This window comes from Somniosus microcephalus, unplaced genomic scaffold (assembly GCF_052327205.1).
Source record: "Somniosus microcephalus isolate GS21.2 unplaced genomic scaffold, FLI_Smic_1.0 unresolved_chr2, whole genome shotgun sequence".
Lineage (NCBI taxonomy): Eukaryota > Metazoa > Chordata > Chondrichthyes > Squaliformes > Somniosidae > Somniosus > Somniosus microcephalus.
In genome coordinates this window covers 59,655,773-59,683,435 of record NW_028225180.1, presented here as the reverse complement: position 1 = coordinate 59,683,435, position 27,663 = coordinate 59,655,773, and the positions used below count along the sequence as shown (strand labels likewise).

General features: G+C 42.8%; 1 protein-coding gene across 8 annotated transcripts; it reads left to right on the top strand.

Annotated features, from left to right (window-relative positions):
* The first annotated feature begins 327 nt into the window (after window positions 1-327).
* On the top strand, window positions 328-27,663 carry LOC147092704 (beta-1,3-galactosyl-O-glycosyl-glycoprotein beta-1,6-N-acetylglucosaminyltransferase 3-like). 8 transcript variants are annotated; one of them, XR_015075064.1, is made up of 5 exons: window positions 330-400; window positions 7,555-7,648; window positions 16,418-16,503; window positions 24,819-24,882; window positions 27,274-27,663. XR_015075064.1 is itself a non-coding variant. In XM_085975993.1 (2 exons), exons 1-2 carry the CDS (start codon window positions 16,899-16,901, stop codon window positions 19,851-19,853), a joined length of 1,347 nt encoding a protein of 448 aa, XP_085832119.1. In that variant the 5' UTR covers window positions 16,510-16,898; the 3' UTR covers window positions 19,854-20,920. The 8 variants fall into 8 exon arrangements, 1 of the variants encoding a protein (XP_085832119.1); XR_015075063.1 differs by lacking the exon at window positions 24,819-24,882; XR_015075065.1 differs by lacking the exons at window positions 7,555-7,648; window positions 24,819-24,882 and having other exon boundaries at window positions 328-400.

The window sequence follows — 27,663 nt, the reverse complement described above, 5'->3', positions numbered from 1 at the left end:
CCGATAATAAACGGTTTTATTGGTGAGCAATAAAATTGAGTTGCAGACACAAAACTGATTCCCGCAGCAGAAAACTGTTTCTTTGCAGCGTTTTCTGAACTGCAGAGGGAAGAGCTGTTGGGAATGTAATCATTGTTATCACACACAGAATTAATCACTTTTGTAAAACTATCAGTAATTCAGCAGAACATTTGAATGCGAATGAGACCGTGTTTGATTCAGTTCGATCCCTGCACCAGAGAACAGGGCGGGGAGGGATTGTACTGCTCAGGCTGAAGGTCATGTTTATGACTGTGTTATGTAACTGATTTTTACCCAGGGTGTGTGCATTAACCTGCAGAACGCACAACGTCAATTTACCCAGACTCTCTGGAACCAGGATCAGGAGCCGCAGCACAAGGTAAGCATTCAAAATGTACTGAGCACATATATTGTGTCTAAATGTACAGGCATGGACACATTGCCGTTGATTTGTCTAGTTTTTCAATGATATTAAAAAGTTGTAGGAACCATATTGTATCAGGTAAGGAAGGATTACATTTAGTCAGAAATTAGCTTGCTGCAGTCAGCGCAATACATCAAAGTAAAACTTCCAAATGTAAACTGCAACGCTTAAGTTCCACTGTTGCAAATAGTATTTAAATGGATTACTCGTTTATGACACTATTACGAATATAAATTTCGAGGTCGGGACTTTTCAACATAAAACCCCGCCACTAAACGTCACTGAAATCCGAAGTTTCCAATCACGGAAACTTCAATAAGACCTTTTGACTAGCATTGGCCTCATTATGTTAGGATTCCATGGTGCCAAACGAGTAAAATACTGTCTTGTTGACGTGGTGAGTTCCGGTTACCTCTACTGCGGCACCAAACTCCTGCATCTCTAAACAAGTCTGGATCCGAGGACTACAGGCACCACCGAAAACAGCGTCGGTGAACACGTTATTGATGAATGAATGTTGTTTAATTAATCCTCCCATTACTTTGCTGCTCATTGTGAGGTGACTGATAGGGCGGGGATTGTTTGGATCCAGTTTGGTATTGACTTTTTGGTTAGGACACAGCTCTATGGTCTTTATATATTGTCCATCAGATGCCAGTATCAGATGCACTGGAATAGCTTGCCTAGGGGAAGCGGACAACTAGTTCTGAAGTTCAGCACTTCTGCAGCTAATGGTGGGATATAGTCAAGAGCAAATCATTCAGTGTGTTCTGTGCATTCTGCTGCTTGTTAGTGTCAAGTGGATTGAACTGAATTTACAGGACACTGACACAATGAAGGTGGGAAACTCTCGATGATTCCGAATAGAATCATCCACTTGGCTCTTTTGCACGAAGACACTTTCAGGCCCTTCGAAATTCTCTCTTGAAATCATGTAATTATGTCCCACTTATTTGAGGATAGGAATGTTAATGGAGTCCCATCCTTCAGTTAATTGTGTGATTGTCCAACACCATACTGGTCTGTACACAAGTGAGCTCTGGTTCGTCATTCTGGTAAACGGTTTTGCTCTGTCCATCGGAATCCAGTATTTTATCTGCGGGTGCTGATGTACCTCCTTGTATATTCCCCTTTGAACCAGGGTTTGTTTATTGTCTTGGAAGTGACGAAGTGCTGAAGATATTCCGGGTTGTAAGGTTATAATTCATCGGCGGGCGGGGGAGGTGTGCGTGGTAAGCTGGTAGTCAGCAGAAGGTCTTTTTAACCCTTCTTTGACCTTTGGGTACGTGGCAGAGTGTATGGCTGAGGTACTCAATTAACACTTTGCATCGGTCTACTTTGGAGAAGAGGATACTGCCAATGAAGCAGTAAAGGAGAAGATAGTGGCGATATCGGATAAGATTTTGGTTAAAGAAGGAGTACTTAAATGTTTGGCAGTATTCAACGTAGAGAATTCATTCTGTCCAGAGGGGCTGCATCCCAGATTGCTGAGGAAAGTAAGGGTGGGAATTGCGGAGGCTCATTCTGCAACCTTCCAATCCTCTGTAGATATGGGGGCGGTGCCAGAGGCATGGTTAATTGCAAATGTGACACCGCTGTTCAAAAGGGGTGAGAGTTAAACCCACAAATTACAGGCCAGTCAGCCTAAAGTCGGTGGTGAGGAAACTTTCCACGACAATTTCTCCCGCTGGCCTCATAATTCACAACTCCATGTTTAGAATATAACTGAACAAGAAAGAATAATACCAGGTCAGTATTGATTATTTAGACTTTCATAACATTTTATTAGCACCAAACAATTTACATGCAAAATATCAGGAAACTAGACGGGACAATAATGCATGACAAAATTAATTTCCATTTGGAAAATTATGCACTAATAAATGAAAGTGAACACGGATTGTTAAAGGCAAATCGTGTTTGACTAACTGGACCGAGTTTTTGATGAAGTAACTGAGAGATTTGGTCAGTATAGTGCAGTTAATGTAATGCATACAGACTTCCGAAAGACATCTGATAGAGTACCGTATATAGTCTTGTTAGAAAATCAAATCCTAAGGGATTAAAGGGTCACATGCTGCAGAGATGCAACATTTACAAAGGGACAGAAAACAAAATACTGTTGTTTTTCAGATTGGCGGGACGTGGACAGTGTTGTCGCCCAGGGGTCGGTATTAGGGTCACTGCTCTTTTTGATATATTTTAATGATCTGGACTTGGGTATACAGGGTACAATGAGATAGTTAACAGATCAGTTGATATTTGGAAATTTAGTAAATAATGGGAAGGATAGATATAAACAGATTGATGAATGGGCAGACACGTGGTAGTTTACATTTAATGCAGAGGAGATTGAAAGGAGATACTTTGGTAGGGTAAATGAGGAAAGGTAATGGCCCTGAAATTCGGGTCGGGGGCTTCCCGTGGGTGCAAGACCCCGGTCTGCACTTACATTGCACGCCGGCCGTTGAGCTGTAGGGCCCCGTGGAATTCCGATCCGGGGCCTGGTCCAGCTGCCGGCGCGCAGTGCTTGCGTATCCCAGGGGCGCAGTTAGGTCAATGTGTCCCCTGGGAAGACGTGCGCCATGGGCAGCCAATCAGAGCAGGGAAAAGCCCATTCATAAGTCTGACAGGAAGAGTTGTCAAGACTTGTAAATACTACGGCCCCAAAATAGCATTAAACATTCAAATATTTTTTTTTTTTAAATCACCTTTTTAAAATAAACTATAAATTGAAATAACTATTTTAAACAATAATAAAAATTTTTGAAAATAAAAATTATATTCCAACGGGGCTAAAAATAAATTTACCTTGCTTTAAAGTATTTTAAAATAATGAACCTGTGGAATTTTTTTTTAAATTTTAATTAGTTCACCACTTACCTTGTAAAAAGCAGGCCTTATGCATGCTTTTTACATTTCTAAATCCTGCAGGCTTATGATCCCGGAGAATCCTGTAAAAAAAACGAATTTCGATACGCACGCGCATCCTCCCCCTCGCACGCATTCAACCTCTGAACCTCTTCGTTCAGAGGAACGGAAGTGCCGGTTTCCCACGCATGCGCAGTGCATGAAGGAAACCGGCACATCCATCGGGCTTAAGGGTGAGTACCCCGTGCGTACTCACCCATGGAGACCCGAATTTCTGGGCCAATATAAACTAAAATGTACTCTTTTAAAGGACATGCATTAAGAGATAAGCCTGGGGTTTGTATGTAAATACATCTTTGAAGATGCAGCTAAAAACCTGATGGTGTCCTCGGCTTTACTAATATAGGCATAGTGTACAAAACCAAGGAAGTTATTATAAAGCTTTATAAAACACTGTCTACGCGTCAGCTGGAGTATTGTGTTCAATTTCCGGCACCACACTCTAGGAACGATGTCAAGGTCTTAGATACGTACAGAAGACATTTACTAGCATGGCACCAGAACTGAGCAAATCATTAATGTGGAGAGAGTGGAGAAGCTGGCGATGATCTGTTTATAACAGAGCAGTTAGAAATGAGATTTGATAGAGGTGTTCAAGATTATCAACGGTTTTGAAAGACTAAGTAAGGATAAATCGTTTCCAGTGGCATAATGTTTTGTTACCAAAGGACACAGATTTAATGTAACTGGCAAAAGAACCAGAGGCGTCTTCAGGGAACATTTCTTTACATGGAGAGTTTTTGTGGTCTGGGATGCACTGTCTGAAATGGTGGTCGAAGCAAATAAAATAGTAACTTTCAAAAGGGAATTTGATAAATACTTGAAGGAAAAAATACAGGTAAGATCAGGGTTGTCGGACTAATTGGATAGCTCTGCCATCAAGCCGCCACAGGGATGATGGGTGGAATGGCCTCCTCTGTGCTGTATCATAATATGACTTCATGGATAGAAGTGTCAACATTGAAGATTTCCTATGCATTCCAACTCTGACTAAATGCCATTCTGTCCGAATTCATGTGGTACTGCCTTGCTGAATGGACGATTCAAACCAAAGGATGGTTATAGAGGAGTCTGTGATATCTGTTAACAGATATGACTCTGCTGATATGACTGTCATGCAGGCTTATCAAATGTACAACCTTTCAAACAATAGCTTGCATTGATATAATACCTTTAATATAGAAACATTTTCCAAGGCACATCACAAAATTATAATCAGAAAAAGTTGACACTGCGCCAAAAAAGGGGGTATTAGGAGGGGTGGATGACTACAACTTTATTGAAAATGGTGGGTCTGTGGAAGGCCAAAATGGAAGAGATGGAGGTGACAGGTTTTAGGGAGGGAATTATGCAGCATGGGACTTAGGTGAGATAAAACACAGCTGTCAATGTTAAGGCAAAAATAGCTTAGAAGCTTTGAAAAAGAAACTAGAAGTGTACATGAGAGAAAAGGTAGTTGAATGTATGCTTAATGAGTGAGATAAGGTGGATAGATTGGGAGGGGATTCATGTAGAGTATAAACACCAGCACCGAGTGATTGTGCCAAATTGCATGTTTCTGTGCTGTATATTCTATGCAATTCTATGTAACAGATGAGAGGCCAGACTCAGGGGAATGTTGAGTTACAGAGATTGGGAGGGGCTAGGACATGACGGGATTTAAGCAGGACCAAAGTAAATGTGAGGATTTTGGTGACAGCAAGCCAGCTGTAGGGCTGGGTCAGTGGGGTGTCGAAGGAGGGCTGGTTCAGTGGGTTATCGCTGCGGGACTGAATCAGTGGGGTCTCGGTGTTGGGCTAGTTTAGTGTGGTGTCGGTGTAGGGTTTGGTTAGGTGTAGGGTAAGGTTTGTGAGGCAGTTTCAGCGGGTGTGGGGCAAGGTCAGTGAAGTGTCGGTGTAGGCTGGGGTCAGTGGGGATTCTGTGTAGGGTTGGGTCAGTGATTTGTCGGTTTAGGGCTGGGTCAGTGTGCTCTTGGGCTGGATCAGTGGGTTTCCGTTTCATTGGTGTGTTTCGCTTGATCAGTGTGGAATTGGTTTGGGTTGCGTCAGTGGAGTTTTGGTTTAGGGCTCCGTCAGTGTGGGTCGGTGGGGGCTCGGTTAGTAGGGTGTCCGTTCATGGCTTGGTCAATGGGGGGTCGGTATGGTGCTGGGGCAGTGGGGCTTCGGTGTTGGTCTGGGCCAGTGGTGTGCCTGTATAGAGTTTGGTAAGTGGGGTGCGGGGCTGCGTCAGCGTGGTGTGGAGCTCTGTCATTGGGGTTTGGGGCTGTGTCACTGTTCTTTGAGGCTGGGTCAGTGGTGTGTGACGCTGGGTCAGTTGGTTGGTGTTGGTCAGTGGAATGCGGGGTCACTTAAGTGGGCTGTCTGTGTGGGGCTTGGACAGTGGTATTTTGGTGTAGGACTGAGTCAGTGGGGTGCCGTCTTGAATCAGAGGGCTGTCGGCGAGGGGCTGGGTCAGTGGGTGTGGGGCTGTTTCAGTGGGGTGTGGGGCTGGGTCAGAGGGGTGTGGAGCTGGGTCACTGGGGTTTTGGTGTGGGGCAGGGTCTTTGTGTTTCGGTGTAGATTTGGGTCGGTTGTTTAGCGGTTTAGGTCTGTGTCAGTGGGCTCTTCGACTTGGTCTATGGGGTTCCTGCTTAGAGCTGCATCAGTCGGGTGTCGATGTAGGTCTGTGTAAGTGGGGTGTCTGTCACCGCTGTGTCAATAGTTTGTTGGTATAGGGCTGGGTCAGTGGTGCAACAGGATAGGTCTGGCTGATTGCAGTGTCTGTGTAGTGTCAGTGTAGCAATGGATCAATGGGGTTTCGAGGTATGCTGGGTCAGGGATGTGTATGTTTGGGCTGGGTCAGTGGAGTGTCACTGTAGGTCTGTGTCAGTGTGTGTCGGTATACAGCTGCTTCAGTGGGGTCTTGGTATCGGGCCTGAGTCAATGGTGTGTCGGTGCAGGACTGGGTATCAGGTATACCTGTGTAGTTATGGGTCAGTTGTGTGTCGGTGTCAGGTCTCCACATTTGGGAATTGGTATATTTCTGGGTTAGTGGAGGTACAGTGCAGTGTTCGGTGATTTGGTGTCGGTATATGGCTGCGTTAGTGGAGTGTTGGTGCAGCTTTGGGTCTGCGGAGAATGTGTATTAAATCTGGTTCGCAGGGTTTTTGGTGAATTGCCGTATCAGTTCGGAGTCGGTCTGGTGTTGGGGCAAAGGAGTTTTCGCGTAGGGCTAAGATAGTGAGATGTCTGTTTAGTGCTGGTTCAGTGGTATCGTGCCAGTTCATGTAAGTACTGAGGGAGTCTACACCGTTGGAGCAGCAGTACTGATGGAGTGCTGCACTCTCGAAGTTCAGTACTGAGTGAGCTCTGCACCGTCGGAAGGGCAGAATTGATTGAGTGCAGTACCTCTGGAGAGTCAGTACTTAGGGAATGCTGCACTGTCGGAGGGATAGTAGTGAGCTAGTGTTGCACTGTCGGAGGGATAGTAGTGAGGGAGTGTTGCACTGTTGGAGGAAAAGTAGTGAAGGAGTGTTGCACTTTCGGAGGGATAGTAGTGAGGGAGTTTTGCACTGTCGGAGGGATAGTAGTGAGGGAGTGTTGCACTGTCCGAGGGATAGTAGTGAGGGAGTGCTGCACTTTTGGAGGGATGGTAGTGAGGGAGTGTTGCACTGTCGGAGGGAAATTAGTGAAGGAGTGTTGCACTGTCGGAGGGATGGTAGTGAGGGAGTGTTGCACTGTCGGAGGGATAATAATGAGGCAGTGTTGCACTGGCTGAGGGCCAGTATGGAGGGAGCTTAAGAAGATAAGATTTAGGAGCAGGACAAGGCAATTGGGCCCTTCGAGCCTGCTCCGCCATTCAATAAGATTATTGATGATCTTCTAATTCAACTCCACCTTCCTGCACTATCCCCAAATCCCTTAATTCTCATAGTTCCCAAAAATATATCTCCCTCTGTCTTAAATATAATCAGTGACTGAGCAATCACAGCTCTCTGCGTTGGAGAGTTCCAAAGATTCACAACCATTGAGTGGAGACATTTCTCCTCATCTCAGCCCGAAATGGCTGACCCCTAATTCTGAGACTGTGACCCTGTGTTCCAAATTCGCCATTCAGGGGAAACATTTTCTCAGCATTAAACCTGTCAAGCCCCTTAAGAATTTTATATGTTTCAATTAGATCTCTCTTCTAAATTCTAGGGAATATAGGGCTGGTCTACTTAATCTCTCCTCATTGGGCAATCTCCTCATCCCAGGAACCAGTCTGGTGAACCGACGTTGCACTCCCCCTAAGGCAAGTATGTCCTTCCTTAGGTATGGTGACAAGCACTGCACACAGTACTGCAGGTGTGGCCTTAAAAGTGTCCTGTATAGTTGTGCTAAGAATTCTTTTATCTTATACTCTGATCCCTTTCTAACAAATGCTAACATACCATTTGCTTCCCCACATTCTTTTCCATTTGCCATGTTCTTGCTCACTCAGTCAACCTGCCAATACTCTCTGCAGCCTCTTTGCTTCCTCCTCGCAGCTTACTTTTCCAACTAAATTTGTATCATCAGCAAACTTGGATACATTACACTTAGTCCTTTCATGTAGGTCATTGATACAGTTTGTAAACAGCTGTGGCCCAAGCAATGATCCTTGCGGTACCCCGCTAGTTACAGCCTGCCAAACCAATAAAGTCCCATTTAGTCCTCCTCTCTGTTTTCTGTCCATTAACCAATTCTTGTCCATGCTAATATATTACTGAAATAAAGAATAGATTTGCCTTTCTAATCTAGGCTTTATTAACTTAAAAATCCTGTAGCACATCTTCAACACCCAGTCCCAACTAAAGGCTGGAAAAACTGAATTTAAGATGGCCACCACAAATCACATGACATCAACTACCAATGAGATTACAGCATATATCCCAAGGCAGGAAACAAACAATCAATCACAATACTTCTTACTAAACAAAGAATAATCACCACATTCACCCCTCCTTTTAAAATATACTCCAACCTAAATAACCTTTACAATTTATAATTAATTATTTACAACTAAAACTATGCACAGACAAAATAAAACTAATCAACATGACACAATACTAAGTGAGCAACAACAAATAGTAACATTGCACATAAGTATTAAGTATCTCTCAACTAAAACAATACAATATAATATTTCAACAATTTTAAAACATTACTATCAATTTAAAAGTCCATTTTCAATCGATGGACCGGATATGTTGTTTGTGTCGAACTTCTCAACCTTGGTGAAATTACTTGCCCTCCCACACCAGGAGACACAGAAGTATCTTCTGCAGGAAGGCTATCCATATCCCGATTTTCAACGGTTTCCGGATTAGAAATCCCATCAGGAGGTAAACTGGGACGGTCATGAACATCCATCGAGGGCTGACTAATAGAAGTATAATTATCTGCAGTCAGATTGGAAATATTCGTAGTATCTGTAACAGCATCCACATTATCTGAATCATGACTATTGTTAATATCCTCAGAAGAGGGCTGGCCACCACAAGGAGCCAAGTCTTTAATTGAAACGGTACTTTCTTTCCCATCTTGGAATCGAATATGAGCATATTGGGAATTTGCCTCCAACAGCTCCACCTCCTCCGCTAAAGGATCATATTTTGACAATCTAACATGGCGTCGAAGCAGCACAGGTCCCTGCATAGTAAGCCATGAAGGTACCGAATATCCCGTAGTAGATCTCCACGGATAGTTAAAGAGCCTTTCATGGGGGGTCACATTAGTAGCCGTTGAAAGCAATGATCTAATGGAATGCAGGGCATCAGGCAGTAACATTTCCCACTGTGTATTCTTAAGGTTCCGGGATGTCAAAGCCAAAATAACTGCCTTCCAGATCACCCCATTGTATCGTTCGCACTGTCCATTACCCTGGGGATTATATGGGGTAGTTCTGCTCATAGAAATTCCCCAACTCTGAAGGTATTCCTTCAACTGGGAAGACATAAAAGAACTTCCCTGATCCGAATCGATATACACAGGCATCCCAAAGATGACAAAAAGTTGAGTCAGACATTTGATAACTGTAGCAGCTGATACATCTGCGCAAGGAAAAGCAAAAGGGAACCTTGAAAACTCATCCACAACAGTAAATATATATCGGTTTTGAGTAGTTGAAGGAAGAGGCCCCTTGAAATCGACGCTCAAACGTTCAAAAGGAGAAGTAGCCTTTATAAGATGAGCTCGTTGAGGCTTAAAGAAATTCGGTTTACACCGAGCACAGATAGAACATGATGAAGTCATCCGCTTGATGTCTTCAACTGAAAAGGGCAAATTCTTACTGCGTACGAAGTGTATCATCCTCGTAACCCCAGGATGGCATAAGGCATTGTGAAGATTAATAAGCGTATCTCCATGAATCACAGAACAATAAGCCCTCGACAGCGCATCAGCAGTAACATTATCCTTCCCTGGACGACAAACTATATCAAAATGGTAACATGCGAACTCAATCCTCCACCTCATTATTTTATCATTCTTAATCTTTCCAAAATGTTTGACATCAAACATAAAGGACACAGACTTTTGATCAGTTACCAACGTAAAATGTCGCCCCGATAAATAATGTCTCCATTTACGCAGTGCTTCTACTATTGCATATGCCTCTTTCTCTATTGAAGAATGCCTTTTTTCACTATTGTTCAAGGTACGTGATAAAAAGGCCACAGGTCTTCCATTTTGGTTCAGAGTAGCCCCAATTGCAAAATCAGAAGCGTCCGTCTCAATCACAAAAGGAACCTGCTCATCAATAGAATGCACAACTGCTCCAAGGATAGCATTTTTAAAATTATCAAAACACGTCCTGGCCTCCCATGATAGAGGATATGTCGTAACCCGAATAAGAGGCCTGATCTTCTGTGAAAAATTTGCAATCCAATTAGAATAGTAAGAAAACAGTCCAACAACTCGTTGCAAAGCCTTAGAATTAGTAGGACAAGGTAAATCAATCAATGGTCGCAAACATTCTGGGTCTGGTTTAATCTTGTTTCCCGAGATAATGTACCCCAGTAGATTTACCTCAGTGGTCAAAAAGGTACACTTCTCTTTATTGAAAGTTAAACCAACTTTTTCCGCAGCTTGAAGGAATCTTTCTAAATTAGAATCATGCTCCACCCTTCATTTGCCACACACCGTGATGTCATCTAAGTATGAAAAGGTGTCTGAGAGAGAGTTATCACTTATAAAAGCATCCATTGCCCGTTGAAAACAAGCAACACCATCAGTAACACCAAATGGTATTCGGCAAAACTGATACAGCTTTCCACCAGCCTCAAAGGCCGTATATGGTTGATCCTTCTTAACAATAGGAATCTGATGATAAGCACTCTTTAGGTCAATAGTGCTGAAAACCGTATACTGAGATCCTTTATTGATAAGCTCATCAATCTTAGGCAAAGGGTACGCATCTAATTGAGTATACCTATTAATAGTTTGGGAATAGTCTATCACCATTCGTTTCTTATGTCTCTCGTTAGTCGTGACAACTTCCTGTGCCCGCCAAGGCGAACAACTAGGTTCAATGATTCCTTCCAATAAGAGACGTTGAACTTCAGAATTAATAAATTCTCTATCCTGACTGCTATACCTTCTTGACTTGGTAGCAATTGGCTTACAATCCGGCATCAAATTGGAAAAAAGTGATAATGGAGAAATGGAAAAAGAGGTTAATCCACAAATAGATAAAGGTGGCTTAGTCCCGCCAAATGAAAGACTGAGAGACTCGTGTAACTGAAGCACATCATGACCAATCAAAATATCCACACAGAGATTAGGCAAAACAGATAGGCGTATATCAGTATATGTATTACTTAGAAGAATCAATTTCACAAGGCAACAACCAGCTACTTGTGAAGTGAGAGTCGTCTGAGCCATACACACCTGATAAGAAGCAGGCGAAATTTTCAAATGCTTCTCCTTTGCAAACTGAAGACTTATAAAACTCTCGGTACTGCCCGTATCTATAAGGGCCTTCACTTCCAACCCATTAACTTGGGCCGTAACTATAGCTTTGTTTAGGCCATGAGCAAATGCAGCAGAAATTGATGCAATATATGCCCTATCTAAAGGCTGAATAGTCACAGAGGAGGTAATTGAACCTGATGATTTACACACACGTGCGTAATGACCTCTCTTGCCGCATTTACTACACACAGCCTCCCGAGCAGGACACTTCAGACAAGGGTGCCGGACGTTCCCACAAAAATAACACTTCTGAATCCTAGAGGCAACAGCCGCTGAAGTAGAAACTGTTTCAGAATCTAGTAAACCACTCCTATTAAGTCCACATAATTCCTTTTCATCCGGAACTGCCGAAACCACAGTCACAGGCCGATTAAAAAGAGCATAAGAATCCGAACTTCTCTGAGCCACATCCAATGTAGAAGCTTGCTCAAAAGCACTCTTAAGATCCAAAGTCTTATTTTCTAACAACCGCTGACGAATTGATCTAGACAGTAATCCATTTATAAAAGCATCCCGTACCAATTCTTCCTTATATTCTTCAGCCGTCACGGCCTTATAATTACAGTTAACACTAAGGCACCGAAGTGCTTGTAAATATGTATCCGAAGATTCTCCCACCTGCTGCCTACGGGCAGATAGAAGGTGACGTGCAAATACCTCATTCTTTGGTTTAACAAAAATCTTTTCCAATGTAGAAATAGCCACTTCATAAGTTTTACAGTCCAAAATATACTTATACACATCCAGAGCAATGTAGTTGATCAGCATATTCAGCTTATTTAGAGATTCTTGATCCAACACATCCAAAAAGTTTTTAAATGTACAATACCAATGTTTCCATTTATCATCCACTCCTGCAGAATTAGGGTCAGCATTGAATCGTTCTGGTTGAAGATATCGCTCCATTCTGACATAAGAACATAAGAACATAAGAAATAGGAGCAGGAGTAGGCCAATCGGCCCCTCGAGCCTGCTCCACCATTCAATAAGATCACGGCTGATCTGATCCTAACCTCAAATCTTCTATCACTCTGCATCCACCCGAAGCCATGTGATCTCCCGGGAGAGGCGAAAAACCAGATAAAGACCCAATGGCCAATTTGGGAGAAAAAAATCTGGGAAATTCCTCTCCGATCCATCTAGGCGATCGAAATTCTTCCAGGAGATCACTCTGTTCCCTATATTTTCTACAGTACTTACCTTCTGTAAAGGCGATCTCCACCCCAGCCAGGAACAGGAATAAAACCATCTCCTGAAATCTAACAGAATTAGAACACAGTAGGAGCAGAACAAGGCTACACGGCCCCTGGGCCCGCTCCACTACCCACAGGGCCATGACCATTCCGAACCCAGACTCATGTCCAATTTCCTGCCCGCTCCCCGTAACCCTTAATTCCCTTTTCTTCTAGGAAACTATCTATTTCTGTTTTAAATTTATTTAATGATGTAGCTTCCACAGCTTTCTGGGGCAGCAAATTCCACAAACCTACCACCCTCTGAGTGAAGAAGTTTCTCCTCATCTCAGTTTTGAATGAGCAGCCCCTTATTTTAAGATTATGCCCCCTAGTTTAGTTTCACCCATCATTGGGAACATCCTCACCGCATCCACCCGATCAAGCCCCTTCACAATCTTATATGTTTCAATAAGATCGCCTCTCATTCTTCTGAACTCCAATGAGTAGAGTCCCAATCTACTCAACCTCTCCTCATATGACCACCCCCTCATCCCCGGGATTAACCGAGTGAACCTTCTTTGTACTGACTCGAGAGCAAGTATGTCTTTTCTTAAGTATGGACGCCAAAACTGTATGCAGTATTCCAGGTGCGGCCTCACCAATACCTTGTACAACTGCAGCAATACCTCCCTGTTTTTATATTCCAAACCCCTAGCAATAAAAGCCAACATTCCATTGGCCTTCTTAATCACTTGCTGCACCTGCATACTAACTTTTTGAGTTTCGTGCACCAGGACCCCCAGATTCCTTTGTACTACAGTACTTTCCAGTTTCTTGCCATTAAGATAATAACTTGCTCGATGATTTTTCCTGCCAAAGTGCATAACCTCACACTTTCCAGTATTGTATTCCATCTGCCAAATCTCTGCCCACTTACTTAGCCTGTCTATGTCCCTTTGCAAGTTTTTTATGTCCTCCTCACTCACTACTTTCCATCCCATCTTTGTATTATCTGCAAACTTTGATATGTTACACTCGGTCCCCTCCTCCAAATCGTTAATATGGATTGTAAAGAGTTGTGGACCCAGCACTGACCCCTGCGGAACACCACTAGTTACTGGTTGCCAATCTGAGAACGAACCATTTATCCCAACTCTCTGCTTTCTGTTAGAGAGCCAATCCTCCACCCAAGCCAGAATATTACCCCCAATCCCGTGATTTTTATCTTGAGCAATAACCTTTTGTGTGGCACCTTGTCAAATGCCTTTTGGAAGTCTAAATACACTACGTCCACTGGTTCCCCTTTATCCACCCTGTATGTTACTTCCTCAAAAAACTCAAACAAATTTGTTAAACATGACTTCCCCTTCATGAAACCATGCTGAGTTTGCCCTATTAAGTTATTTTTATCCAAATGTCCCGTTACTGTCTCCTTAATAATGGACTCTAACATTTTACCAACCACAGATGTTAGGCTAACAGGTCTATAGTTTCCAGCCTTCTGCCTACTACCCTTTTTAAATAAGGGTGTTACATTAGCAGTTTTCCAATCTGCCGGGACCTTTGCTGAGTCCAGTGAGTTTTGGAAAATTCTTACCAATGCATCCACAATCCCTACCGCTACTTTCCTCAAGACCCTGGGATGCAAGCCATCAGGTCCAGGGGATTTATCCGCCTTGAGTCCCATTATTTTACCAAATACCACTTCCTTAGTGATTTTAATTGTATTTAGTTCCTCCCCCCCTAGTGCCCCCTGTTTGTTCAGTGTTGGGATATTCTTAGTGTCCTCTACTGTAAAGACTGATACAAAATAATTGTTCAGTGTTTTTGCCATCTCCATGTTTCCCACCATGAATTTCCCGGTCTCATCCTCTAAGGGACCAACATTTTCTTTAGCCACCCTTTTTCTTTTTATATAACTATAGAAACTTTTACTGTCTGTTTTTATATTTTTTGCTAATTTACTTTCATAATCCATCTTCCCTTTCTTAATCAATCTTTTTGTTATTTTTTGCTGTCTTTTAAAGACTTCCCAATCTTCCATCCTCCCACTAGATTTGGCTACCTTATATGCCATTGTTTTTAGTCGGAAACTATCCTTAATTACTTTACTTAGCCACGGATGGCTATATTTTCTTTTACACCCTTTTTTCCTCAGTGGAATATATTTTTTTTGGAAGTTGTAAAATAACTCCTTAAATGTACACCACTGGTCATGTACCGTCTTACCCTTTAATCTATTTTCCCAGTCCACTCTAATTAATTCCGCTCTCATACCTTCATAGTCTCCTTTATTCAAGCTCAGCACGCTTGTTTGAGATCCAACCTTCTCACCCTCTAATTGAATATGGAACTCAACCATGTTATGGTCACTCATTCCAAGTGGATCCTTTACTAGGACATTTTTAATTAATCCTGTCTCATAAAGTTAATAAATTGAAATAAAGAATAGATTTGCCTTTCTAATCTATGCTTTATTAACTTAAAAATCCTGTAGCACATCTTCAACACCCAGTCCCAACTAAAGGCTGGAAAGAACTGAATTTAAGATGGCCACCACAAATCACATGACATCAACTACCAATGAGATTACAGCATATATCCCAAGGCAGGAAACAAACAACCAATCACAATACTTCTTACTAAACAAAGAATAATCACCACAATTACCAACAACTTATGAGTCCTAATTTTGTGTAATAACCTCTTGTGTGTCACCTTATTGAATGCTTTTTGAAAATCCAAATACACCACATCCAATGGTTCGCCTTTATCCATCCTACTAGTTACATCTTCAATAAACTTAAACAGATTTGTTAAACACGATTTCCCTTTCATTCAACCATGTTGACTCATCCTAATTATATTTGAATTTCTAAGTGCCCTGTTACGATGTCCCTAATAATAGACTCAAATATTTTGTGTACTATTGTTGTTAAGCTATCTGGCCTTGAGTTCCCCGTTTTTTGTTTTCCTCCTTTTTTAAATAGCGGGGTTATCTTTGCAGGGCTAACATAGGGCAGCACTGAATGTGTGCTATCCTCTCGGAGTGTCAGTACTGAGGGTGAGCTGCACTGTCGGAGCGGCAGTACTGAGGGAGTGCTGCATTGTTAGAATGACAGTCCTGAGGTAACGCTGCACTGTCAGAGCAGCAGTATTGAGGATGCGCTGCATTGTCGGGGTGGCAGTACTGAGGTAACGCTGCACTGTCAGAGCAGCAGTATTGAGGGTGCACTGCATTGTCGGAGTCACAGTACTGAGGAAGTCCTGCACTGTCGCTGGGTCAGACGTTTGGAATTGTGCCACATTAGGAAGGCCAGTACTGAGGGAGGGCTGCACTGTCGAAGTGCTAGCACTGAGAGAGCGATGCACCGTGGGAATGTCAGGAGTGTGGGAGTGCAGTACATTCGGCATGTTCATACTGAGGGAGTGCTGCACTGTCTGACGGGCAGTCATGAGGGAGTGTTGCTTTTTCGGAGGTGCAGCACTGATGGGGTGCTGCACTTTCAGAGGAATGGCACTGTGGGAGTGCTGCAATTTGGGAGGGGCATTGCAGAGGGATTGCTGCTCTGTGGAGGGGCAGTACTGATGGAGTGCAGTACCTTTGAAGAGTCAGGACTGAAGTAGCACTGCACATTTGGAGGTGCCATAGTGAGAGCGCGCTGGGGTACCATAGGGGCAGTACAGAATACTGATGTGTTTCATGCAGTACTACAATGCCCACCCTTTGGAAGTAATTAATTGACTTTGAAGCGTTTGGGACGTGTTGAGTTCGCAAAAGGCGCTATATAAATGCAATGTTTTCTTTCTTGTCTCGCCCCTGTTTGAAGCTATGCTCCTTTCTTCTAGGCTCTATTAAATATGTTGTTGTTTTTCTCACCCTTATCTGTTAGGATCTTCAATCTTTCAGAAGATCCACCCACAGCCCGCTCCTGCCTTCTTTGATGAAACTTTGACCAACAGGCGGCAGTTATGTAAGGTAATAGTGAACTTGGAATCTGTAATCCAAGTGATACCAGTTACATGACAGAGAAGCCTGTTACCAGGACCTCTGTGAAGCAAAGATCGAATCTCTGTGCTGAGAAACTGAGAGCCACCGAAGCGCTAAAATGGAGAGAGTGAAAGTGAGGTAAGGCGTAAAGTCTGACCGACAACAGCAACTGACAACAAGGGAGGACAAGACAACAGGAACAGATGGGACCTGTCGAACAGGAGAGCCAGCTGACCCCGATGAAATCACACTTGCTATGTTCAGCCAAGTGCATCCAATTTCAAGTCACCAGTGCCTGAAAATTCGTTTTCCAATTTTCCCATATTGCCTGAACAGAGTGCCTGCCATTCAAGAACATAATCCCTCTATTTGCATGTTTGCATATGATTAAATCTGGAAATGACATTTCAAATACCGGTGGAAGAGCAATGAGGATGTTGGCTCAGTATCATGCCAGGTGGGTGGCATTGTGCTCGATCCTGTATGGACTCTCTGTGATATATATTTATGTGTATTTTGGCTGGAGTGAAAACACAAACATAAATAATTTAAAACCTGTTAATCGAAAACTAGTTTACGATGCGCAATTTGAATTCCTCGATTTGTCAGAGAAGAACTCGAGTTGTGGGAAGATAATTAGGGGTGACTTGGAAGCTGTTGAAAACGCTCTTTTGAAAGCGATCACAATCGCAAACAAATATAAGGCCTTCACTGAAATGGATTATTTAGCAATGACCCGAGACTGCGATTCTTTTGTGAAAAACCGCAAATACATCACATTCCCCTTAAGTGCCGAGGAACGCAAATTCCCTCTGGCCTATTCTATGGTGGTCAATGAAAATATCGAGATGTTTGAGAGGCTCCTGAGAGGCATTTATGCTCCTCAGAATGTTTACTGTGTCCATGTGGACAGGAAGTCTCCAAAGCCTTTTCACTCGGCGGTCCAGGCCATCGCTTCCTGTTTCATGAATGTTTTTGTAGTCGGAAAATCAGAGACAATGACGTATGCCTCATGGTCCAGAGTTCAGGCTGATCTGAACTGTATGGAAGAGCTGCTGCGGAGCCCTGTCCCGTGGAGATACCTCATCAATGTTTGTGGAAAAGACTTTCCAATAAAAAGCAACCGGGAGATAGTCAAAAGTCTCATGGCCATGAACAGCTCAAATGTTATAGAGTCGGACCCTCCACTGGGAGACAAACAGGTAAATGGTCCAGCTTCATATCGGATGCCCATCCATTAATCCTGGTTTTCCATCCATCCATCCATCCATGCATCCGCTCATCCACCCATCCATCCATCCATCCATCCATACAGCCATCCTTCCCTCCATCCATCCATCCCTCCACCCATCCCTCCATCCATCCATACCTTCATCCATCCCTCCATCCATCCATCCATCCATTATTACTTCCATCCATCCCTCCATCCATCCATCCATCCATACTTCCATCCATCCATCCATCCCTCCATCCATCCATCCATCCATCCATCCATCCATCCCTCCATCCCTCCATCCATCCATCCATCCATCCATCCCTCCATCCATCCATCAATCCATCAATCCATCCATCCATCCCTCCATCCATCCATCCCTTCATCCATCCCTCTATCCATCCCTCCATCCATCCATCCCTTCATCCATCCCTCCATCCATCCATCAATCCATCCATCCCTCCATCCATCCCTTCACCCATCCATCCATCCATCCTTCCATCCATCCATCCATGCATCCATACATCCATACATACATCCATCCCTCCATCCATTCATCCATCCATTCATCAACCCACCCACAAATCCATTCACCCAAATATCTCGCCATCCATCCGCCCGTCCATTCATCGATATATTCAAAGATCCATCCAACTCTCCCTCGACCTTCCTCCCGCCCCCCCACTCGCTCATTCAGTCACTGCTTCCAGTTTTGTTTCCATCCAGTTTACTCGCACTATTATATTTATCGCTCCCTGACCAATGTCGCCTATGTTTGTAGATCAGTAGCGTTCTCCTCAATACATTTACTTTGTTAAGCACAGAGTGCAATGACCACGTGGGTTGCACCAACTTAGAGGGGGCGGCTGAGGTTAAATGAAGTAAATAATTGAATAGATATTTGTAGGATTGGATGATAAAAACATGCACATCATCAGACTTTAGTGACACTACACATCACGTGATGCACCAGAATTAAATGTGTCCCTACAGGTGGTCTCACATCTCCTGCTTCACTGCATTGGACAGTCAAGGGCTGATCAGAATTTCCAGTTAGGTTTCCTCAAGCCCGATATCAGATGTTTAAAATCACTTGGTATGTGCACCAAAATAGAAAGATGACATCATACTTATTGTATTGGGCTCTCTTCCTGGGCAACTGAAGCCGTGGCAGAAGAACATTTGCAGTTTCCTACATTGTTTTCAAAACCCTGACATAGTTTAATTGCGGGTGTGATTGCTGATTGCCTTATTTTTTGTCACAAGTCTAAAGGCGATGCTTACGGTGGCCGGAACAATTCTAAATATCCAATCTGAGCCAATCTGTTGATATATTTTCGAAATAATTGCCCTTCAAAAAGCCATTAGTAGCAGTGCAGTGAGCCACCGCCTTGTCATTTCTCCATCATTTCCTCTTTTGAGTCGCTCCAGGTATCAACATTTTCCACGCAATATGTTTCCAATCAAAAATGTAGAAAAAGTTCAAAGTCATTGAGAGAATGAAAGTTTATCGTTACTGATGCTAAGTGTGGTGTGGCAAGAAAATGAGAATTAAGTTGTTCAATGAAAAACGATAATTCTTTGTGTTGACTTTCAGAGACGATGGAAATATCATCATGATATTTACGAGGGTGTGGTCAGAACAGATCAAGTGAAGAGCCGCCCACCCATTCACAGCCCTATGTTTGTGGGAAGCGCATACATTCTGGTTACCAGAGAATTTGTGAGCATTTTATTTGTGAACGCGGAAATCCAGGCATTTTTCAAGTGGTCCAAGGATACCTACAGCCCCGATGAACACATCTGGGCCACACTTCAGAGAATGCCCGAGGTGCCCGGCTCCATTTCATACACTCCCAGGCAACACAGGGGTGACGCACGAGTCCTTACTCGAGTAGTGAAGTGGTCTTTTGAAGCTGGTGATATAGCGAAAGGAGGCTTATATCCGTCTTGTACAGGAAGGTACAGCCATCAGCTCTGTGTGTATGGGTCTGGAGATCTCCATTGGATCGTCCAACAGAAACTTTTGTTCGCCAACAAGTTTGATCCTGAAGTGGACAACACAGCTTTGCAATGTATGGAGGAATATGTCCGACACAGAGCGATTCATGGAACAAGAAGTTAAGAATGAATGGGAATGTTTGAGTCACTGGCAGATGGCGGGACTCTATCAGCGAATGCATACAGATTGCCGATTGAAGCAACATGTTGAATAATAATGCGGGAAAATGTCACACATGAACCAAAATAAATAACAGGGGTTCGATCAGTAACCCAAACTGGAACATTTGCATAAACAGCACTAACAGTGGCTGCAACAGTCACTCAAACTGTAACTTTCTCATGAACAGAACAGTAACAGGGGCTGCATTAATCTGGATGAGCAAAAATTTGCTCCAACTAAATGTTGGGAAGACCGAAGCCACTGTCTTTGCTCCTCGCCACACAATCCATCCCACAGCCATACTCTCCCTGGTCACTGTCTGAGGCTGAAGCAGACGGTTCTCAAATGTGGCGGCCTATTTCACAGAGATGAGCTTCCAATCTCATATCGGCTCCATCACCAAGCACGCCTACTTCCACCTTTGTAACCTCGGTCGTCTCCGCCGCTGCCACAGCTCATCTGCAGCTCAAATCCACATCCGTATATTTGTTACCTATGGAGTTGCCTAAACTAATGCTGTCCTGGCCTGCCTTCCATCTTCCAAACTGCATCAACTTGATCTCATGCAGAACTCATCAGACTGTATCCTCACTAGCACCAGGTTCCATTCACCGATTCACCCATCACGCCTCTGCTCGCTGACCTACATTGGCTTCCGTTATAGCAATGCGTCAGTTTATAATTCTCATCCTTGATTTTAAATGTCTTGTCCTTCTTTATCTCTGTAACTTCCTCCAGTGTTACAACCCTCCGAAATCTCCACTCTCCTGCAATTCCGGCGTCTTGCGGATTCTCAAGCCTTCAAATTGGCTGGAACATATGATTTGGAATTTGCTCCATCAGACACTCCGCCTCTGGACTTCTCTCTCCCCCTTGAAGACGCTGCTTAAAACCGACCTCTTTGTGCAAGTATTTGGTGGCCGGTGCTAAAATCAGCTTTTGTGTCTCGGTGTTAAATGCTGTTTGATAACGCTCCTCTGTAGTGCCTTGGGAAGATTTATTACATTAAAGGCGCTATATAAATGTAAGCATTTTTTGTTGTTCAAACGGCAGTATCACCACGAATAGCAATGTAACAGTAGCTGCATCAATCATTCATACTGGAGCATTCTCCTCAATAGCAATATAACAGAGGCTGCCTCAATCGTTCACACTGGGCATTCTCCTGATTAGTACTGTTACAGTGGCAGCATCAATCGTTAAAATTGGAGCATTCTCCTCAATGGCAATATAACAGAGGCTGCATCAATCGATCACACTGGGGCATTCTCCTGATTAGCTCTTTAACAGTTGCAGCCTCAATCCTTCACACTGGAGAATCTCCTGATTAGTACTGTTACACTGGATGCATCGATCGTTCAAACTGGAGCTTTCTCCTCAATAGCAATGTAACAGAGGCTGCATCAATCGTTCACACTGGAGCATTCTCCTGATTAGGACTATAACAGTCCATCAGGCCATCTTAGACTGGGTATTAGGTAACGAGAAAGGATTAATTAGCAATCTTGTTGTACGAGGCCCCTTGGGTCGGAGCGATCACAATATGATCGAATTCTTCATTAAGATGGAGAAGGAAGTAGTTGACTCAGAGACAAGGGTCCTCAATTTCAATAAAGGAAACTTCGATGGTCTGAGGAGCAAGTTGGGTAGGGTTGATTGGGAATGGCACTCAAAGGGTTGACTGTGGATAGGCAATGGCAAACATTCAAAGACCGAATGGATGAACTACAGAATTTGTTCATCCCAGTTTGGCATAAAAATAAAACAAAAAAGGTGACCCAACCGTGGCTAACAAGGGAAATTAGGGATAGCATAAGGTCAAAGGAGAGGCCATATAAATTGGCCAGAAAAAGCAATAATCCTGAGGATTGGGAGGAGTTTAGGATTCAACAAAGGAGGACAAAGGGATTAATTAAGAAAGGGAAAATAGAATATGAGAGTGAGCTTGCAGGGAACATAAAAAGCTGACTGTAAAAGCTTTTATAGATATGTGAAGAGAAAAAGATTGGTGAAGTCAAGGGTAGGTCCCTTGCAGTCAGAATCGGGGGAATTTATAATGGGGAACAATTAAATGGCAGACCAACTAAATACTTATTTTGGTTCTGTCTTCACAAAGGAGGACACAAATAACCTCCCAGAGATGCCGGGGAACATAGGGTCTGATGCAAGGGTGGAACTGAAAGAAATCAGTATTTGCAGGGAAATGGTGGTAGGAAAACTGATGGGACTGAAGGCCAATAAATCCCCAGTGCCTGATAATCTACATCCCAGGATACTTAAGAAAGTGGCCCTAGAAATAGTAGATGCATTGTTGGTCATCTTCCAGAACTCGATAGACTCTGGAACGGTACCCATGGATTGGCGGGTAGCTAATGTTACCCCACTATTCAAAAAAGGTGGTAGAGAAAAGGCGGGGAATTATAGACCGGCACGCTTGACATCGGTATTGGTGAAAATGCTAGAGTCCATTATAAAAGATGTAATAGCAGAGCACTTGGAAAGCAGTGACTGGATCGGACAAAGTTAGCATGGATTTACAAAAGGTGAATCATGCTTGACTAATCTATTGGAATTTTTTGAGGATGTAACTGGTACAATAGATAAGGGAGAACCAGTGGATGTGGTGTATTTGGACTTTCAAAAGGCTTTCGATAAGGTCCCGCATAAGAGATTAGCGTGCAAAATTAAGGCACATGGGATTGGGGGCAAGATATTGACTTGGATAGATAACTGGTTGGCGGACAGAAAGCAAAGAGTTGGAATAAACGGGTAATTTTCTGAGTGGCAGGCAGTGACAAGTGGAGTGCCGCAAGGATCGGTCCTAGGACCCCAGCTGCTCACAATATATATTAACGATCTGGGCCAGGGAATTGGATGTAATATCTCCAAATTTGCAGACGACCCAAAGCTGGGTGGGAGGTTATGCTGTGAGAAGGATGTCGTGAAACTCCAGTACGATTTGGACAGGTTGGGTAATATGGCAGAAACATGGCAAATGCACTATAATGTGGATAAATGTGAGGTTATCCACTTTGGTGGCAAAAAGAGGAAGGCTGATTATTATTTGAATGGCAATAGATTGGGAGAAGTGGAAGTGCAAAGAGACCTGGGTGTTCTTGTGCACCAGTCGCTGAAGGTAAGAATGCAGGTGCATCAGGCAGTTAAGAAGGCAAATGGTGTGTTGGCCTTCGTAGCAAGAGGGTTCGAGTACAAGAACAAGAATGTCTTGCTGCAGTTGTACAGGGCCTTGGTGAGACCACACCTTGAGTATTGTGTGCAGTTTTGGTCGCCTTACCTGAGGAAGGACGTTCTTGCCATGGAAGGAGTGCAGCGATGATTCACCAGGCTGATACCTGGGATGGCAGGAATGACGTATGAGGAGAGATTTTGTCGATTGGGCTTATACTCACTGGAGTTTAGAAGATTGAGAGGGGATCTCATCGAAACCTATTAAATTCTGTCAGGCCTGGACAGACTAGATGCAGGAAGGATGTTTCTGATGGCTGGGGAGTCCAGAACCAGGGGTCATAGTCTAAGGATAAAGGGTAAGCCATTTAGGACTGAAATGAGGAGGAATTTCTTCACCCAGAGAGTGGTGAACCTGTGGAATTCTCTGCCACAGGGGGCGGTGGAGGCCAGTTCATTAAGTATATTCAAGAAAGAGTTGGATATATTTCTTTAGGCTAAAGGGGTCAAGGGATATGTGGAGAAGGCAGGGACAGGGTACTGAATTTGGATGATCAGCCATGATCTCATTGAATGGCGAAACAGGCTCGAAGGGCCGAATGGCCTACTCCTGCTCCTATCTACTATGTTTCTATGTTTCTATAATATGGGGCTGCATGAATATCGCATTTCCAGTGTGAAAATGAGGATCAGACATAGCTGCTGTGAATCGCTTGAGATGCGGAGGAGAATCGCATGTTACACCATACGGTTCCTGTCTACAGATTCATGAATTGAACTTAGTCTGTATGTCCCTATTAGAGGAAATAGTATGTCTGTATCTACCCCATGGCATCCATGTATGACTTTAAATATTTCGATATGATCAACCCTCAAACGTTTAAACTCAAGGAAATACAAACCAGGTATATGCAACCTGGCCTCATAATCTAACTCTGCAATTGCTAGTATAATTCTAGTGAATATGTGCTGTAACTGATATTCGTTGGCCAAAACTGAAATTAATGCTCGAGATGGGATCTGACCAACGTTATGTAAAACGGAAGCATCGATTTCTAATTTTTAATTCAATTTTGATTTGTTTCTCTATGATCCAAAGTTGATGGTGTCACATTTCATCACAATCAACTGTATCTGCTATAGGTTTTCGCACTCTATGCAGTTTATGTCCCTTTGTAATTTCCTACTCCCTCGTACGCAACCTACTTTTCTTCCTAAATTAGTGTAATGCAAACTTGAATATACAATTCACTGTTCTTTCATCGAAGTCATTAATATATATGGTTAAAAACTGAGGCAGTGGTACAGATCCCTCGAGAACACCACTTGTCAAATCCTGCCAATCAGAGAGCATTCTGTTTATCCCTAATCTCTGTCTCCTATCTGCCAATCGATTGCCAATCCATGTTACAAGATTAACCACCAGTCCATTCATTTTGTTTATTGTTGATATTCGCTTTTGTGGAACGTTATTAAATGTCTTCTGAATGTCCATATAGACATCTTCCATGGACAATTCACTGTCCAACATGCAAGTGATCACGTCAATAAAATCAGCTGGATTAGTCAGACATGACCTGTCCGTCGCCCATTCATGTTGCCTCTATTTGAGTAGCTCATACTTGTCTAAGTGTTCACTCACTCTTCTCTGATAACCGATTCAACTATATTTCCCACAACTAACGTTATACTGACCAGTCTGTATTTACCTGCTTTTTCTTTCACTCCCTTCTTCGATAGTGGAGTAACATTTGCAATTTCCCAAACCAACGGCACAGGCCCGACATCTAGGAGCTTTGGAAATGTATGTAACAGATATGCAATTTCCTCACCTATTTCTTTAAATACTATGGGATGGAAACCATCGGCACCTGTAGATTTGTGTACCTTAAATTACATTATTTTCTTCGTTACTATTTCACTTCTATTAAATCCACTATATTCCTGCCCATGAGTTGTTTTCGGTTCCTTCATATAGCTGGCATTTTACTGTATTTTTCCACGTTAAATTAGATGCAGAACATTCATTTAACAATCTCCCATTTCTCATTACGAGTTATAATCTCGCTCGCATCTGTCTTTTCTAGCCCACTTGCTCCTTTACCACTCTGTTTCTCTTAATATATTCATACAAATATTTTGCTCTTAGTTTGGATAATCCATTTTCCGTTTTTTCACCTCTTATTACATTTTACACCTTTTGTTGCTTTTACTAGCTCTCACAAAATGCTGAATTTACAATCCTCACTCCAATTGTGAAAGTGAATTGTTCAGCTGGATACTGTATGTTGCCTCATTTGGTGGCTGTGGTTACTTAACCACATAAGTGGATACTTGTGTTTTAAGGGGCAGGTGCTGCTTTTTGTATCGTACCAATTACTTCTTTGAATAATTCTATCTGTTTGGTTTAAGTTTTCTCCGTTAAGATACGTTAAGTTTCATGAGATCAACTAGATTCCCATTGCTTAGAAGTTTGCCTTAGTTAAATTGCAACGTTGATTTGATACAGGACCATCTACCTCTCAAGCCAATTTTCCTTGCAGTCCCATTATGGATGCTCATTTAAGGACGATCCCTTGCCCTCAAATTGAGCTGCCCCCACATGGATCCAAATATCCAATATTGAAAACTGCCCTGAATGCATTTTATTAATTTATTACCTTTATTTCTTGAGCGGTTCTGTTTCTCCCCATCTGCCTGAAAATTAAAATCTATCTTTATAACTACATTTGGCTATATGCTTCCCTGATCTCCGTGATTAAACATCCCATTGAATCACTCTGATCAGGTGCTCTGCAGGCAACTCACACCAGAGATGTCATGCTTTGCTGCTCCTTAACTCTACGAATAGTGCTTCCACTTCTTGATCAACCTTTACTGAAACTGTTTCTTTCTACTGCTTAATTGTGTATTTTAGCAATTTTCCTGTCCTTTCTAATGATCATGTCAGCTGGAAAGTTAAGATCTCAATCATGCTCAGTTTGCAAACATAACTCTGCAATGGCTAACACAACATTGCTTTTAAACTGAATTTGTGCTTCTAAATTGTATATAATGTAACATACATTCGCGTACATAATTAAAGAGGCAGAAACATAAAAACAGATTGTAAACATGAAAAAGGTATGTAAATGGAAGAGATTAGCGAAAGTACACGTGGGTCTCTGACAGGCAGAGACAGGAGAAATTATCATGGGTACAAGGAAATGGCAGAGACATTAAACAAATGCATTGTATCTGTCTCCATGGAAGAAGACACAAACAAAATTCTGAATATAGTGTGAACCAGGGGTCAGGGAGAATGAGCAATGCAAGGAAATTAGTAATCATGATAGTAATTGAGATATTAATGGGACTAAAAGCCGATAAACCCCCTGGACCTGATGGCCTACATGCTAGGGCTTTTAAAGTGGTATAGATATTGCAAGCAATGTTTGTGATCTTCCAAAATTCCAGGCCGCATCCTTGGAGATAGAAACAGAGTTAACGTTGCAGGTCTGGGACCTGTTTCTCTGTTTCCCTCTCCACGGATGCTGCCTGGGCTGCTGAGTGTTTCCAGCATTTTCTGTTACTATTTCAGATTTACAGCATCCACAGTATTTAGCTATTGTAGTAATAATTATTCTGTATTGCTGAATATTTGCAGATGGTCAGAAAGAATTTTTGGTCTTTATCGTCTTATTATGTGGTTATACTTTGTCCCAAATAATAATTGAAAAATACCAACTACTTTAAAGCAGTTAGAAATTGTTCATCGATGATCTCGCCCCAATCTGCGAGGAACGACAAGAAATGGGAGCAGAGTCTCAATGGAAAGGAGCTGACGGGTATGGTTGGAAAGTGAAGTAACCAAATTACTATTATACTTTAATTTTTATGTTAGAATATGTATAATGTAGCACCAATGTACAAGGTGGAGGTAATGAGTTAATTCATAGCCTGAGTTAAACGATATATGGGTCTGTATATTGCATTTACCCAGCTAAGCTTCAAAAACATGATTAAGTGACTTCGAATGCTGAGAAATTAAACTGCAGAGCAACTCGTGGGAAGATTGGGGAGGATGTCTGTTCGGCCAGGCGAGGCAACACATATATGAGATAACACATCTAAGAATTCGTTTGCTGTAAACTCACAACAGGGTTCCATTACATCAAAGTATGGTGGGACTAATGAGGATGTGCTTGCTTTGCAGAAGTAACCCAAATCAAGGCCAAAAGTTTGTGTTTTGCACAGACTGAGCGAGGACTGTTATCTTAAGAAAACATCTACAAGCAAACCACCTGGCTAGAGGCAAATCTTCGGTTGTGAAGCAATTAAGATGAGGGCCACAGTCACAAAATGTGACAGGACCAACTGATAACAGAACTGTGATCTGTCGGTGGCTGGAAGGATGAAATGTCACGGTTTATACTTGCCATTTAGCAATAACTCTGTATATGCTGATAAGCTTTGCACCCGCCCCTAGGGCAGGGGTTTGATTTTTGTATAATTTTGAATGTTGCCAGGATATCGGTGGTTTTTTGGACTCACGCAGTGCCGTGAGAGGTTCTCCCCAGGCCTGAATAAACCATTGTGACTCCAA